Source organism: Lepidochelys olivacea, assembly GCF_965140295.1.
Source record: "Lepidochelys olivacea isolate rLepOli2 genome assembly, chromosome: 18".
Taxonomy (NCBI): Eukaryota; Metazoa; Chordata; order Testudines; family Cheloniidae; genus Lepidochelys; species Lepidochelys olivacea.
Window position 1 is genome coordinate 23,419,967 of NC_140428.1, and position 13,799 is coordinate 23,433,765.

Consider the following 13,799-nt stretch of genomic DNA (forward strand, 5'->3'; position numbering starts at 1 on the left):
ATTGTATGTAATGGTTGATCTCACACAAGCTTTGTATTGTCTGCTCGGTCCAGTGCAAAGTGGTTCGAAGGAACGAGCATCGAGCTGCACTCCGGCACTGCTGAATTCCACTCCCTGCTATGCCACTAATTAGCAGTTCACCTTGGGCCAGATATGCAACTGGTGTTTGCCTCAGTTTCCCCATCTGTTCAGTGGGGATGTTTCCTTGCTCCCGGCGTGCTGATAGCATGTATGTAAAGTGCAATATAAGTGCTAAAGATCATCAGGAGAGACAATCTCCATTTCTTTACGTGGGGTTGATCATGAGCCAAGCAAAAAGACCTCCATTCATTGCAGTTCTTGTTGCCTTAAAAGAGAGTTACTGTTTGCAGAGCATGCTGAGATCCCTGTCTAGGAAGTGCAATGATTATCGTCTGTTACAGTATCCTAGTCTTTTATCTGCAAAGAAATTGTGGCCGGAGAGTTGAGAACAGAGCAATTTCAGTGTCAAAAAAGACCATCCTAACCTGGGAAGGTGGGGAGAGCGTGGTACCCAGGCACTGCGTGCTAAGTGGCTGGGGTGGAGAAACAAGCTGCAAAGGATTGGCTAGCACAGGAAGGAAATCTGATAAAGCCACTCGAGAGCCAGCAGTATGAACAGTGCGGCATTGCACAGCTCCAGAGCCAGCTCAGAAGGGAAGACGCTGCTCCAGTCTGAGTGCCTGTGAATGCAGACAGTTGTGTGCACCAAAACCACACACGCTGCTCCAGTCAGCTTGTGTCTCTTTGCTTTCAGCACTGCACAGCGCAGGCAGGGTTTCCAAGAGGACGAGGGAGAAGCTGCTCCCGCTTCTTCTTTTAACCAGGCACGCCAATTGGAAGAAAGTTGGGTAATTACTTGGCTCTGGGATACTGGCCACAAATAGATGATTCAAAGTCAAGGAACAGTCTCTGAAAGGGCCTGAGCTTGACACTCTTAGCCAGCAGGACTACTAGGCTATCTCCAGAGCCGTGCAGCATATCCAAGCTAGGGCAGAAACTCTTGGGAACTCCTTGGGACCGTATCCCCATAAGGAAGAGCCCCAGAAGACAGAGAGAGCGTGCAAGAGAAAATAAGGAAACACCGTGGATTCAAAAGCAAAGCGATAGCCCGTAGCTGGTTCCGGACCAAACTTCCAGCAGGTGCATCTCTGTTCTCAGACTGGAGGAGAGGCAGTGTTGGAGAATATACTGCAGGGCATGATCCTGCCCTGGCCAGGCTGGGGTGCACCAGGTGGCCCAGTAGGGCCATTCCATCTCTAGGGTCCTTGCTGGTGTCTGGCTAGCCCTCCTCTGCTGGCTTCCGGCTGAGAAAGGAAAGCCCCAGAGCTCCACGCTTGGGTTCGTGGCCAACAGCAAAGGCAGGAAAAAAGAACAAGGGAAGGAGGGGTAAAGAAACTCCTCTGAGAATGTCCGACCAGGAGATCGAGGACTTTGAAGTGGACAATCTGTCCGACACGTCCCGGATGATCCCCGGCCTCCCTCCTTACGACATGGACGACCAGCTTCTTCCCTTGGAGCCCCGGAGCACCTGCTGCTGCTGGGCTTGGACCCTGCTGATCGTCGCCACGAACTCTCTGGTCTTCCTCGTGAACTTGCTCCTGGTGGTCACCATCTTTGCTGTCGTGCTGCTGCCGACGATCGTGGTGGTGTACTTCGGCTTCCAGTGCCACTCCCGGGTAAGTGAGCGTGGTCCGGCCCCTGCGTGGGCCTTGGCACCCCGAGCCAGGACAGGGCCCCGGCTTCCCTGGGATTCTTGACTGAGCTCCTCTAAGGAAAGAGGGCGGGACAGTGGCTTTAAAAACCAGGTTGGGATTGCTGAGCTTTAGCTTAGTTTTCCAAAGACGTGGTTGAGGAGGGGGGAGAGAGTGTGTGTGTCTGAGTCAGTGGAGGTGAGGGACAAATGGACAGACAGACAGAATGTGCTCTGGGGTGTGACACCTTTGCACACCAGCCATTGTAACTGCTTCCAAGTCGCCCAGGAGAACTGACTTTAGCAACAGGTCCCCTGTAGGGCCTGATCCAAAGCCCATCCAAATCTCTGGGAGTCTGTCCTTTGACTTCACTGGGTGTTGGATCAGGTCCTTATTTGAACCCTTGCCAGGTGCTCCTTGCCTTCTCCTCTGAGCAGAGGCCACTAAGGTGGGATTCACGGGTGGGAGCCACGGGGTTGGTAAGAACCTAAGGAATAAAAAAAGCTGGAGACCAACTTTCTAGAATAACCAGTCCCACCCCAGAGTCCTCGCTTGAGCTGGCTTGGTTTTAAGTCGATTCCTAGGATAGAAACAACAGATTTTTTTTTCTCCACTAGTAAAATATTTCCTAGGCGAAAAAAAACCCGGTTGTACTGTTGGGCCAGGCCACTCTGAGCCTGGCGTGAGGGGTGGGATTAGATAAACTCCGTGCACTGGGGCAAGCAAGCATCCCCTCTCCTGCATGCAGAGAGTTTAGATCCAGCCTCCGCGGCTTGAGATTTCAAGTTCCCTCTACACCAATACTTGAATCTTGACAAAGAAATCTCACCTTTACCCCGTCCGTCCCCAGCTGCAGGATTTTGTTCCCTGGACAGCGGGCTGACAAGCTGGCCGTAATGATTCATAAAGAGATTTTACAGCAAAGCACTCCCCACTCGGGCAAAGCTCCCGTAGAAGATCATGGCAGTTTGGGGCACACAGCTGACACATGGGTGGACCTTTGGGGTTTACATTGCCCTGCAGCCTGTTGTGCATTCGAGGGGGTCCCCTCTGCTGGATGCATGTGGGGTGACTCCCATTCACAGGGCATGATAGAGAAACATAGTGCACCAGAATTCCATACGTCCTTTGATCTACGGCTCGCCAAGCACCTGACAGACGTCCCGTGCACCCACCTTCCAGGTCAGGCAGCACCCAAGTTACACGTGTCGCCCAGTGAGCCAGCGAAGAGCCAAGATACGAATGTAGAGCCCTGAGCCTCTGTGGCTTTTCGCCTTGTGTTGTCATTGGCGCGAGCGCACAGGGGTCCTCTGTCTAAAGGGCTGCGTTTTACACCCGGTGCACACTGGTGTAAAAGGGCCAGGCCAAGGGGGATGCATGACGCTCTTTACCATTTATTCAGCATACATAATCGTTGCTTCTTCCAGTGCTGATTTCTTCTCTGACATGCAGATTTAACAGAGGCCGTGTGTGCAGTTTGCATGATGAGGCAGTCCTGGGCTCACATACATGGCACTTGTCCTGTGAATTCCTTTGTCTGGCCATCTGCAAAATGCCCTCAGTGAAAGGGTTAAAGCAGTTCTCTGGGATGCTCTCTCCTATTAGGGCTCAGTAGCTGATGGGACTTCCCCCGCAGTGCCGCAGGGGATCTCACCCCTGCCTCAGAGGTTGGGCTCCTACCCAGCCCTGGCACTCAGTGCAGGACTAGACGGGTGCTAGTCTTTGGATGAGATGTTAACATGGAGGTCCCTTTGGGGTTGAAAAGGGGGAAGTGAAAGATCCCCTCTCTGTGGCATTTGAGGAGAGGTTTGCAATAGCCCCAGTGACCTCGACACAGGGCTTTTCCCTAGAGCTGTGTAAAGCTTCCTGTCTCTGAGCTGTGGGGTCAAGGCCAGATGTGTTTGCAAACTTCAGCCCCTGCTTGGGGAATGGGAATGCGGCTGGGCTGAGCTCTGTTCACCCAGAGAAGAAGCCGGCAAGCATCGCATCCCCTGTGTCACACCCTCATCCCCCAGCCCCAATAACAGCATCCCCTGAGTCCTGACAATCATAGGATCCTTCCCCCAGCAGCCTTCAGGATACTAAGGGGATTCCCTGGAGCTTGTGGGGAGATCCCCTGTCAAGTCTGTTTGTCCCCCTCAAACATCCAAATGAACCTGGAAGTCTCCAGCCCCTGTGACCCGAACAGCTCGGCTCAGCTTGTCCTTCCTGGTGTGAGCTGACCCCTGCACAGCTCCCATGGCCCGCAGGTGCTGGGGGGGCTCATGTGGGTGAACCACACATGCCCCCCCATATAGTGTTCTTGCCTCCTGGGACACTGGCAGGTTGCAAGTTGAGCTCTTGCTGAGCACATGACAGCTACATCTGCTGCATTTCCCATCTCTTCTCATCTCACCTTGACACACGGGTCTACAGCAAACCAACCCTATTCCGCACGGAAGTTCTTTTTACCCAGTCTAGTCCTGTTTTTTATGGGAAAATTCCAACTCACCTACCTAAAGCAGGCTACATTGATGTGCCCTCTGTGAAATACATTGGAGACCAGAACTCCAGATCTGAAATTCTGAAGGAGTTCAGCTTCCGATGCAAATCCAGAGCCAGATTCAAAGCTCGGATCTGTCTTGTCTTTAATTGTGTGGGGTTTCATATAGTGAGAAGAAATTGGGTCAGTTTCCAATCTGTTTCGTATATTTTATGTGTGTCAGCAGTATTTGAGCAGGTCTGGAGGAAAGGCAGGTTTCGGTATTGCTGATTTCTCTGAGGGCCCAAATCTGAAGACGTCAGTTAGTGTCTACTCTCCGCTTGCTTAGGCAAAATTCCCTTTGAAGTCCTTGGGAATTTTGTTCAAGGAGTGAGAAAGCCCTCCAAGATTTGGCTCCTTGTTATTCAAGGAGCTTTTGCACCAGTTTTACCCCAGTGTAACTCCACTGACTTCCCTGGAGTTCCTCCCATGTGAGACCAGAATCAGGCTCTGCAAGATGCCAGTCATAGGGGACCTGTGCTTTGCTCCACATAGGAAGGGTTTAACCCCTTGAATGCTGGCAGGAGTGCTCTGGATTCATTCTGACACTCCCCAGTGTGCTCGGGAGCTGTAGGTCTGTCAGGCGTCATTTTTTATTCCTGTTTTAATTAACAAGCAGCCAGCTGTGACACAGATCAAGTAAATACACTGCCTGGGTCGACAGAGAATTCTGTGTAGCTTCAGTTACTCACTGCAGTTTGCATTTTAATGTCACAATATTTCTCTGCAACTCCCCTGCAGCATCTACACTACAGAGGCAGCGATAGCAGACGGCTCACAGTCCTCCCCTGTGATTTGCAGCCTCCCCCCCATGGACTTTAATTTGTTTTGTTAATTTCATTTTAACTAAGCCCTCTTCCTGCAAGTTTCATTCTCTGTGATCTATCTAATGATAAGAACAAGATCTAATAAAAGATACACACACACACACTCCCGTCTTGCAGATCTGGGCCGGCTTCCCAGACACATGGGCTGCAGTTTTTTATTTATTCCCATTGAAAAACTCATTTTGTCCCCATTTAGTACTCTGTCTCTGTGCGTGTCAGTTTCATTTGGATGCTCTACTCTTGAGTGTTTTGGGGGATTTTTAAAGAATGTTTATGGCTTTCCATTTCTCATCGTATTTTCCTGTTTTGCTCCAGCATCATCTGTCCGATGTGGGGATATGATATGACCCTCTCTGTCCTTGTGCCATCACACATTTGTTTTCCTGTCTGGGTGAAAGGAGACAAAAGAATATCTTGGCAAATAAAGACTAAGGCCCAAACCTTCAAAGGTATTTAGGGAGCTAACTCCTGTTCAAATCAATGGGAGCTAGGCACCTAAGTACATTTGAGGATCTGGGGCTAATGCTCCTATCCTGCTTTGAGAAGTGGCGGGGCACGGTCTGGAGTCTATGCAGAGCTCCCCTGATATGAATGGGGTACCATGTGGGCAGAGGGGGGTCACAAATGCCAATCTCAAAGCAGGATCAGGGCAGTGTATGGCTTACATTTTCAAAAGGCACTAGTGATTCTGGGTGTCTCCATTCTTGGGGTGCCCATCTTAAAACACCTGAAAAGGAGCTGGACTTCAGTCAGTGCTCAGCACCCATCCTCTGAGAAGGTTTCCATCCAAATACTGATCCAGCCTGATGATGAAAGTAAACCTCAAATGAGAGGACAAACTCTAATGATGCTGCAAGGCTAATGGAAGCCAGGCTGCGTCACTCTGTAGTGTGGAAGGGATTAAAGTCACAAGAGCTGATAAAAAGTCAGAACCTACCAAACGCTGCTCTGGTTTTTGCTACTAGCCTGAACTCCACAATTCGTCAGATGCTTAAAGATAGCAATAACCGTAATAACGATTCAAGATACACAAACAAGATGAAGTCATTGTGTGACCAGTGTCCCCGGATACGTCCAGTGAGGAAACCTGCAACCTCCAGTGTTTTCTCTCTCTATGACCCTGACCCAGCACACTCTGAAATCAATGGCAAGACTCTCATTTGACTTCAGTAGAGGTGGGTTAGGGTCTAAATTATTAAATATATTGTAGTTCATAAAGAGCCTTATCCAGCTCCCAAAGACAAGTCTTTCCATTGATTTGACTAGTAGTTGGATCAGTCTGTATAATGTGCTCAATTTGGGCTCCAGTCTCGGGGGTCCGATTCTGCACATATGCACGACCTAATATAGTGCTTATTACCGTGACTAATCCATTGAAACCACCCGGGAATACTGTGTTTGCAAGCCTGGGATGTAATCACCAATCAGTCATTGTTAGAAATAAGCTGTGTAGGAACTCATTTCTTCTCTCTCTCTCTCAATATTAGGGATGGATCCTGAATGGCTTACTCAGGGAAAACGCCCATTGACTTCACTGTGAGTTTTCCCTGCAGGACTGGGCCCTTAAGTATTGTCAATTTCAAGTATGTCCCAGCCTCTCATTTGCTCCCTGTCCAACAGATCCTAAGCTAAGAGCACGCACCTCAGCCTGATTTACTCAGCTCTCTGCACTGAAAAATATTGAAAATAAGTTTTTTCCCTTTTAATAACTTAAACTGCATCTCCTACTTGATCTGCCGCCTCCCATTGCGTCCCATCTTAGTCCAGTTTCACAAAGCACCTGGGAGTAGGGCATGAGAAATGATCCAATCCATGCAGCAGGGTGACTTTAGAGGAGGGCTTAAATAACAAGAGAGAATTAGAAGCTCTTATTATTAAATAAAAAGACACCCCTGGGCCAGATAGCTGGTGTAAATAGTATAGTTTTATTGACCTCAGTGGAGAATGCAGCTTAACACCAGCCGAGACTTGGCCCAAGATTTACCTTCAGAAACACTGAGCTTGGGAGTTTACCTCATCACCTATTATCCTCAGAAGCACCTCTACGAAATGCCTAGTATGGTCAGGAACATCTGCTAGCCAGAGGTGAGGGCTGGATGGGGTTAGTGCTGGCAAAATCCAGGCAATCTCAACATGGAAATAAATCACCTTCAAAAGATTAAACTTGCCCGTAATTAAAATATGGCATCAAGTTAAATCCCTGTGGCTTTGTGCCCGAAAAGTCTGCATCTGGTTAGCCTCCAGTTTGCACCAGCATAACTCCATTGAAATGAACAGAGTTACTCCTGATTTACACCAAGGTTAGTGAGAGGGGAGTTACCTGCCCGCTTCTCTCCACTCTGACCATTGAGCTTGTGCCTCTGCTACACACATTTGGCCCTTAGCATACAGAGGGCAAGAGGACACAAGGTGATGTGCTTCTTTCCAGGCTCTGGACATTTGCTTTGCACCTTCCTATTACTTTGCCCACGGCAAAGAGTTGGGAGTGAAGGCATATTTCACCCTGATAGAAGCCTGCTGTGAATGTTAAGAGTCTGTTCTGATGCTATTTACCAGCGTGAGTGTACGTAGAACTGCACAGATGTAGGAAATTGCAGAGCAATCATGAGAGAGAAAGAAAAAGAAGAGATAAAGTAACTAAAAGTCTAGAAAGGCGGTTTGAATTGCACTAAACCTGTACTGACAGGGGGGAGAGTTAACATGGAAATGAGAGGCTAATACACAGGAATAAGAAAAGATAACAAAAAGTTATCAATAAGTTTGTGTAACAAAGGGAGGTCGAAGCTGTACTGTCCGGGGCTGGAGGTGACTGTGATAGGATCAACCTTATGAGCTTCCCACTTGCAAGTAATTGATCACTACGTGCTGAGAATATTGCCTTAATAGAGATCTGTTACTACTGAGTAAGTGAATCTTAATCCAACACAAAATACTCTCAATCCGTTGCTCTGAACACAAACGTTCAGGACCCCGATGCAGACTGACAGGACCTGAAAGCACAGAAGCTAAGGGTCTTGTCTTCCTTCGGCCCTGGGGAAGCCACCACTGTTCTTAACGGGAGGCGTTGATCAGTAACACCCATTTCAGTAAACAAACGGCCACCGGTTGGTTGAGAATCTATCGCTGAAATAATAACCCCTCCTACCCGCACGAATCAATGCTTTTGTTCAGCAAAGAGACACTCACTGCCAGTGGAAACTAATGTGGCTAAAGGATCTAAAGCTTTGGTTGTAAATACAGCTAACACAGGGGCACTCAACCTGTGGTCCGTGGACCCCTGGGTATCCACAGACTATGTCTGAAGATTTCCAATGGCGTCCGCATCTCCATTTGAAATTTTTTAGGGGTTTTCAAATGAAAAAAGGTTGAAAACCACTGATCTAACAGATCTCTGCCACCCCCCCAGGATCAACCCTGGCTAGGGGTCGACACCACCATGTTGAGCGACGGACACTTGACAAAATTACTGTACTTAGTGACGGACGTGTGGGGGTGGTCATGTCATTCAGTCATTCAATTTTGTGAAAAATTACCACAGACCTCAACATTTTTACCACCCTGTGTACGGACACATTGCTGACCCCGACCCTGGCCAGCTACCATAGGGTAAAAGGCGTTAAACTGTGTCTGAGCTAGGTGCAAAGTCTGGTTTAGGAGGAGTTAGTGAACAGGATCGTAAATAATGCCTTTCCCCTGAGTCTAGACAAAGCCTCAGGGTTTTGCACATTACAATGCTAAATGTAGGATGTCATGTAGCCAGTCAGCCAGCCCTCCCTTCTTAGTGTATGGGCCTGGGAATCAGAACTCCTGGTTCTCTTCTCAGCTCTGCCACTTGTGATCTTGGGCAAGTCACATAATTCCAGCCTACCTTATTTTTTCTATTTACTCACGTACCTCACTGGCATGCTGTGAAGCTTAGCTAAGGTCTGTATAATGCCCTTGACCTCCCGGAGGGTGTGGGTGGGCCGTTGCTGGTGCTTAGCAAAGCAAGAAAGGTGGACTTTGTGGTTCGGGCACTGGGGTGGGACTCTGCTACAGGCTCCCTGTGTGACCCCAGGCCAGTCACTCAATCCACAGAGCACACCTGTAAAACAAAGATAATAGTACTTCCTGCCTCCCCTCCTTGTCTATTCAGACAAGCTCTTTGGGGCAGGGACTGCTTTTACTAGGTGTGTGTCCAGCACTGAGGGCCCTGATCTTGGTTGGAGCTTCCAGGTGCTGTTGTAATAACAGTATATGCCCCAAACCACATGCTGTCCTTAATGCCCCAAGAGGATCTCCTGTGGGCATTGAAACAGTGGAAGTCCAGCCCCTGAATACACCAGCCCAGGGTTTCCCCAAGTCCCAGGGATGCTGCGACGGGATGCGTTTGGCCGTGTTCAGTGAATGCCATGCAGACATCCAGCCAGAGCAGACGTACGTTCCGTGAAGCAGCTAGTTCGTCACACAGAGCCTTAGTGCATTCATTCGACGCTCTTCGAGACGCTCAGACACGCAGAGAGCATACTGTTGGCTGCAGGCATTTATCACCGTGCCCGAGGGGCGATAAAGCCTGGTGATGTAGTATGCAGCTAACGCACCAAGGACTGAAAGTGGCCGGCTCCCCCTGCCTCGCGCTTTCCCTGAGATGGTTTTGCTCTTTCAGTAGCTGACATATGCGCGGTTCCGGGCATTTTAGCTCGTCACGTTTACAGCCCTGGAATGTTCTGACAAAGCGGCGAGCTGCAGTTATTACCCAGCGCATCCGTAGATCTTGCTAGCTCATGAACAGAGAGGCCTTTGTCGTGGTAATCACTGCTCAGACGTCGCTGCTGCTAACAGACATAAAACTAATAGCCAGCTCTGGCACAGAGCCAGATGTGCCATTGAATTGTCCAGCAGCACCCCAATCTCTCACCTGTCTCCTTACCCCTCCTGCTAGAAGGCTTCCTCCTGCAGGAGACAAGCAGCCCCTAAGGGATCTATGGTATTCCTGAGCGTGTGTGAAGGGGGAGAGGGGGAGGCAATCCAGCCGTAGGTTTCTTGACATCTCTAGTGAGCAGTCTCGGATTCATTAGCCTTCACGGCTGCTCCGTTGTATAAAAGATACACCCCCAAGGGCTGGGCTGCAGTACCCTGCCTCTCACCGAACAGTCCTGGCGCTGTGAGTCTCCATCGGGAAGACCTGTGGAGCAAGACATTACTGGCTATGCATAGAGCAACCACAATCTGGCCCCAAACCGGCTGAATGGCCAAACCCAGCCTTCTGTAGCTTTCCCCAAAGCCTCTGCCACTGGCGACATGAGGTACGAATTGATTTCCTACCACTCCCTGCCTGGGATTGTTGGAGTTATTTTCCTTCTGCCACTCAGTAGCTCCTCAGAGGAGGTAAATTGCTAAACTGGGCATCCAAGGGGAGCGCTACCTAGTAACGAAATGAACAAATCACCCAGGCTTTGTCAGAATGAGTCTCTGCAGAACAGCGATTGCAGCCGGGTGCATCATATTGTCTTTGGTGCAGTGTGCATTTGCCTTGTAAACACGGAGGCGTCTGGCTCTCGACATTGATCTCCCTGCAGAGATATGGAAGTTTATCTTTATTCCCCTTACCTTAATTTCCTATGGTGACTTTTTAAAGGGAGAGAATCTCATTTGCCTAGATGTTGATCCCCATTAGAGATGGGCCAGTTGGTTTGGAGCAGATAAAAACTCTGCCCTATCCCGAACAATGGTCCCTTCCTAGAATCAAACCAGTGCAGTTCTGGAGGATCTGAAAAGGTTTCTCCTCTTTCACTTCTGCATGCCCTGGTGCTGCCCAGATCCAGATAAATCTGGAAGAGACTGACTGCCATGAGAAAACTTATTCCCTGTCATGCTTTCCAAATATCAGTACAGGACTCAAAGCAGAAGAACTGTCAATCTCACCAGCAAGCCTGTTCTCCTGAGGTTTGTAGCCCACTTTAGCAAACTGAAGAGCTCCTGGTAGCTGGGACAGGATGCTTTATGGATAAAGCAGAACGGGAACGTTATTGATCTCCACTGAAAATGCTCCACTGGTACGAGCATTTGCAGCTCCACTGAAGGGAATGGAGTTGCAGCTGCTCACATCAGCATTCAATATGTCTCAGAAACTTCTTCAGTAATAACTGTCACAGTCTGTACGTGCATCGTCCCTCTTTTCCCTAACTCCGCACAATCCTCCCATACTCCCATGGCTCTCTCGCCACTCTGGACCTTCAGTGTCCCCGGCCCTCCCTTGTGCCCCAGGGCCCTCTTGAAATAGATGACTCTCTGCTATTGTCTGACACGTAGCGTGACGGCTGAGAGGTTCATAAACTCAGAGTCCAGAGATGGGCAGGATCTCTTTGGTGACCCAGTCCATCCCGCTGCCAGTGCAGGAATGCCCAAGGAAACTGCTTTTATGACTTCTTGTTAGCCAGTGTGGTGAAACAGGAGTTTACTTTTGTTGCTGGTCTGGTATAGCCTACGGGGGATTAGCCACCAGTCTTGGGGGTGTATCTGCCCTATTTCTCAGCAGTTGGTCCTGAATTTGGCATCCTGAGCTGTGACTCACTGTGGCACGGTTACACCTTGGGCATCCCAGTCCTTGTATTATCACCAAAAACACCGGATTTAAAGGTTAGTGGTTCTTTACAACCAGTCTCAACAAATAAAGAGTTCTTCTGATCCCAAAGGACCAGCCACACACCCAGGTCAATATATAGCTTAGATCTTACCCAAAAATCACACTGTTGCCAATCCTTTAGTATCTAAAATCTAAAGATTTATTCATTAAAAAAAAAAAAAGAAAGGTGAGAGTTAAAATTGGTCAAAGGAATCAAATACATACAGTAATTGCAAAGTTCTTGGTTCAGGCTTGTAGCAGTGATGGAATAAACTGCTGGTTTGATAAGTCTCTGGTTGCTTCCAAATCATTGGATGGTCCTCAGTCGACTGGTTAGAATGCTCCCATTAGTATAAGTTCATAGACCAGAGGGTTCGGAAGGATAGAGGCTGGAGCAGGATAGAGGCAAAATGGAGGAGTTTCTAGGGCCTTTTATCTTTTCCCCCGTTGTTCTTACTGTGGAAAATTACAGCAACAAGATGGAGTCTGGAGTCCCGTGGCAGGTCCCATGTCCACGCATTTCGGCTCGTCACAGCAGGAAATTCCACTAAGTGTAGAGGGGTGTTTCCCATAGTCCGTTGTCAGTTAAATGTTCTCTCGATGGGCCATTCCATTTGAATAGTCCCTCCAAGATGTGCTGCCTAGCTACCTTGTGGGCTGTACCCCAGGAGCAAACATTTGAAATCCAAGTCTAGAGCCAATACTTATAATTTCAAATACAAAAGTGATTCATGCGTGCAGATAGCACAGTCATAACCAGCAAACGCTAACCTTTTCATAGACACCTCACTTGACAACCTTTGTACAAGATTTTCTGCAAATACATAACAGCGGTTGCAGCAATGATCCGTATGGTCATATTTTGATCAGAGAACGTCACACGTGCCTCTTCAAAGCCCTGGCACATCAGGCATGCCAGGTACCCATGACTTCTTGCAGGCGGCGTGGGTCCTACACGGAGGAGTCTATTGACATCTCAGACCCAGACAGGAGATTCTCTGTGGAGATAGCTTGGATGGGGATCTCTCCCTGCCCCCTCAGGAGGTTTCATTGGCAGACATTCCTTTGTGCTGACATTTTCCTAATGCAGGTGGCTGCGGATGCTCCCAGGCTCTGTTTACCATGAGCAATCCAAATCAGGTGTGAGCTTCTTAGTCAGTTACAGCCCCTAATTACATGTCATGCTTTCCAAATACCAGTACAGTCTCCCACGCTGCGTCTTGACAGCGTCTTGCATCGACTCTAGCATTTTGCTGGGCTAATGAAGCCCCATGACTGCTAGCTCGGGGATTTGGATCTGGTCAGGAGAGGTGGAGCGAGAGGTGGATGGAGTGATTTGCAGCGTGTTTACTGCATCAGCCAGTTCCCTGATGCCTGAGCTGAGATCCTGCCTCGCAGCGCAGGACCCCTGCACTGACAGCCCATTAAACCTCCCGTTACATGTCCAATCACATTGGTGAGCTTCCAGTTGATGGTTCCCTCTAGGCCTGACCTGCCTCCCACCTGATCCTTTGATGCCTAGTCATTACCCACAGGTTCTTCTCTCCACTCTCAATCGTTATTGTTTAAAAATGGAAACCATTTGGAGAAGGCATTTTTTCACCTTAGCTGCGGGGACGATCCATCTCCCAGCTGGTGCCGTCGGGTCCCCGCCACTTGCCAGCCGATACCGAAAGCTCCTCGCTTTGCCTGCAAAGTGCCTTGGCATGTTTGTCTTAGGGAATTCCTTGTGGGAGAAAACGTTCCCAGATATCACGCTCCAGCCCATTCACCACTGGCTTTTTTCATATTAATTATTACAATAGAACCCAGGGGCCACCGTCTTGGACCAGGACCCCTTTGTGGTAGTGTTGTGAACTCAGAGAACAAAAAGTCCGTGCACCAATTGTTCTTATCTTACCCCATTTGCTAAGGGCAGAGGCTGTTTGTGTTCAAACGAGGGCTTCCCCGCCTCTCAGACGATAGGCTCCCTTGTTCCCAGCCAATTGGCTTCCTTCGCATCATCCCATTGGAAGGCCACATGGCTGGATGTGTCAGGAGAATGACTTCCCCGCAGGCCAGACAGGGGGGACGTGTGACTCAGATTCTGCTCCCACATACCCTGGACCACTCAAGTCAATAGATTGTTTGCAGTA

The 13,799-nt window shown here is 49.1% G+C and overlaps 1 protein-coding gene across 1 annotated transcript in view; it reads left to right on the plus strand.

Moving 5' to 3' along the window:
* The first annotated feature begins 575 nt into the window (after positions 1 to 575).
* TMEM278 (transmembrane protein 278) overlaps positions 576 to 13,799 on the plus strand; it is a 43,089-nt gene continuing 29,865 nt past the window's right edge. Inside the window, exon 1 of the mRNA XM_084652071.1 lies at positions 576 to 1,697. Coding sequence (XP_084508197.1) covers positions 1,428 to 1,697 — 270 coding nt within the window. The 5' untranslated portion in view covers positions 576 to 1,427. The remainder of the gene's footprint in view (positions 1,698 to 13,799) is intronic.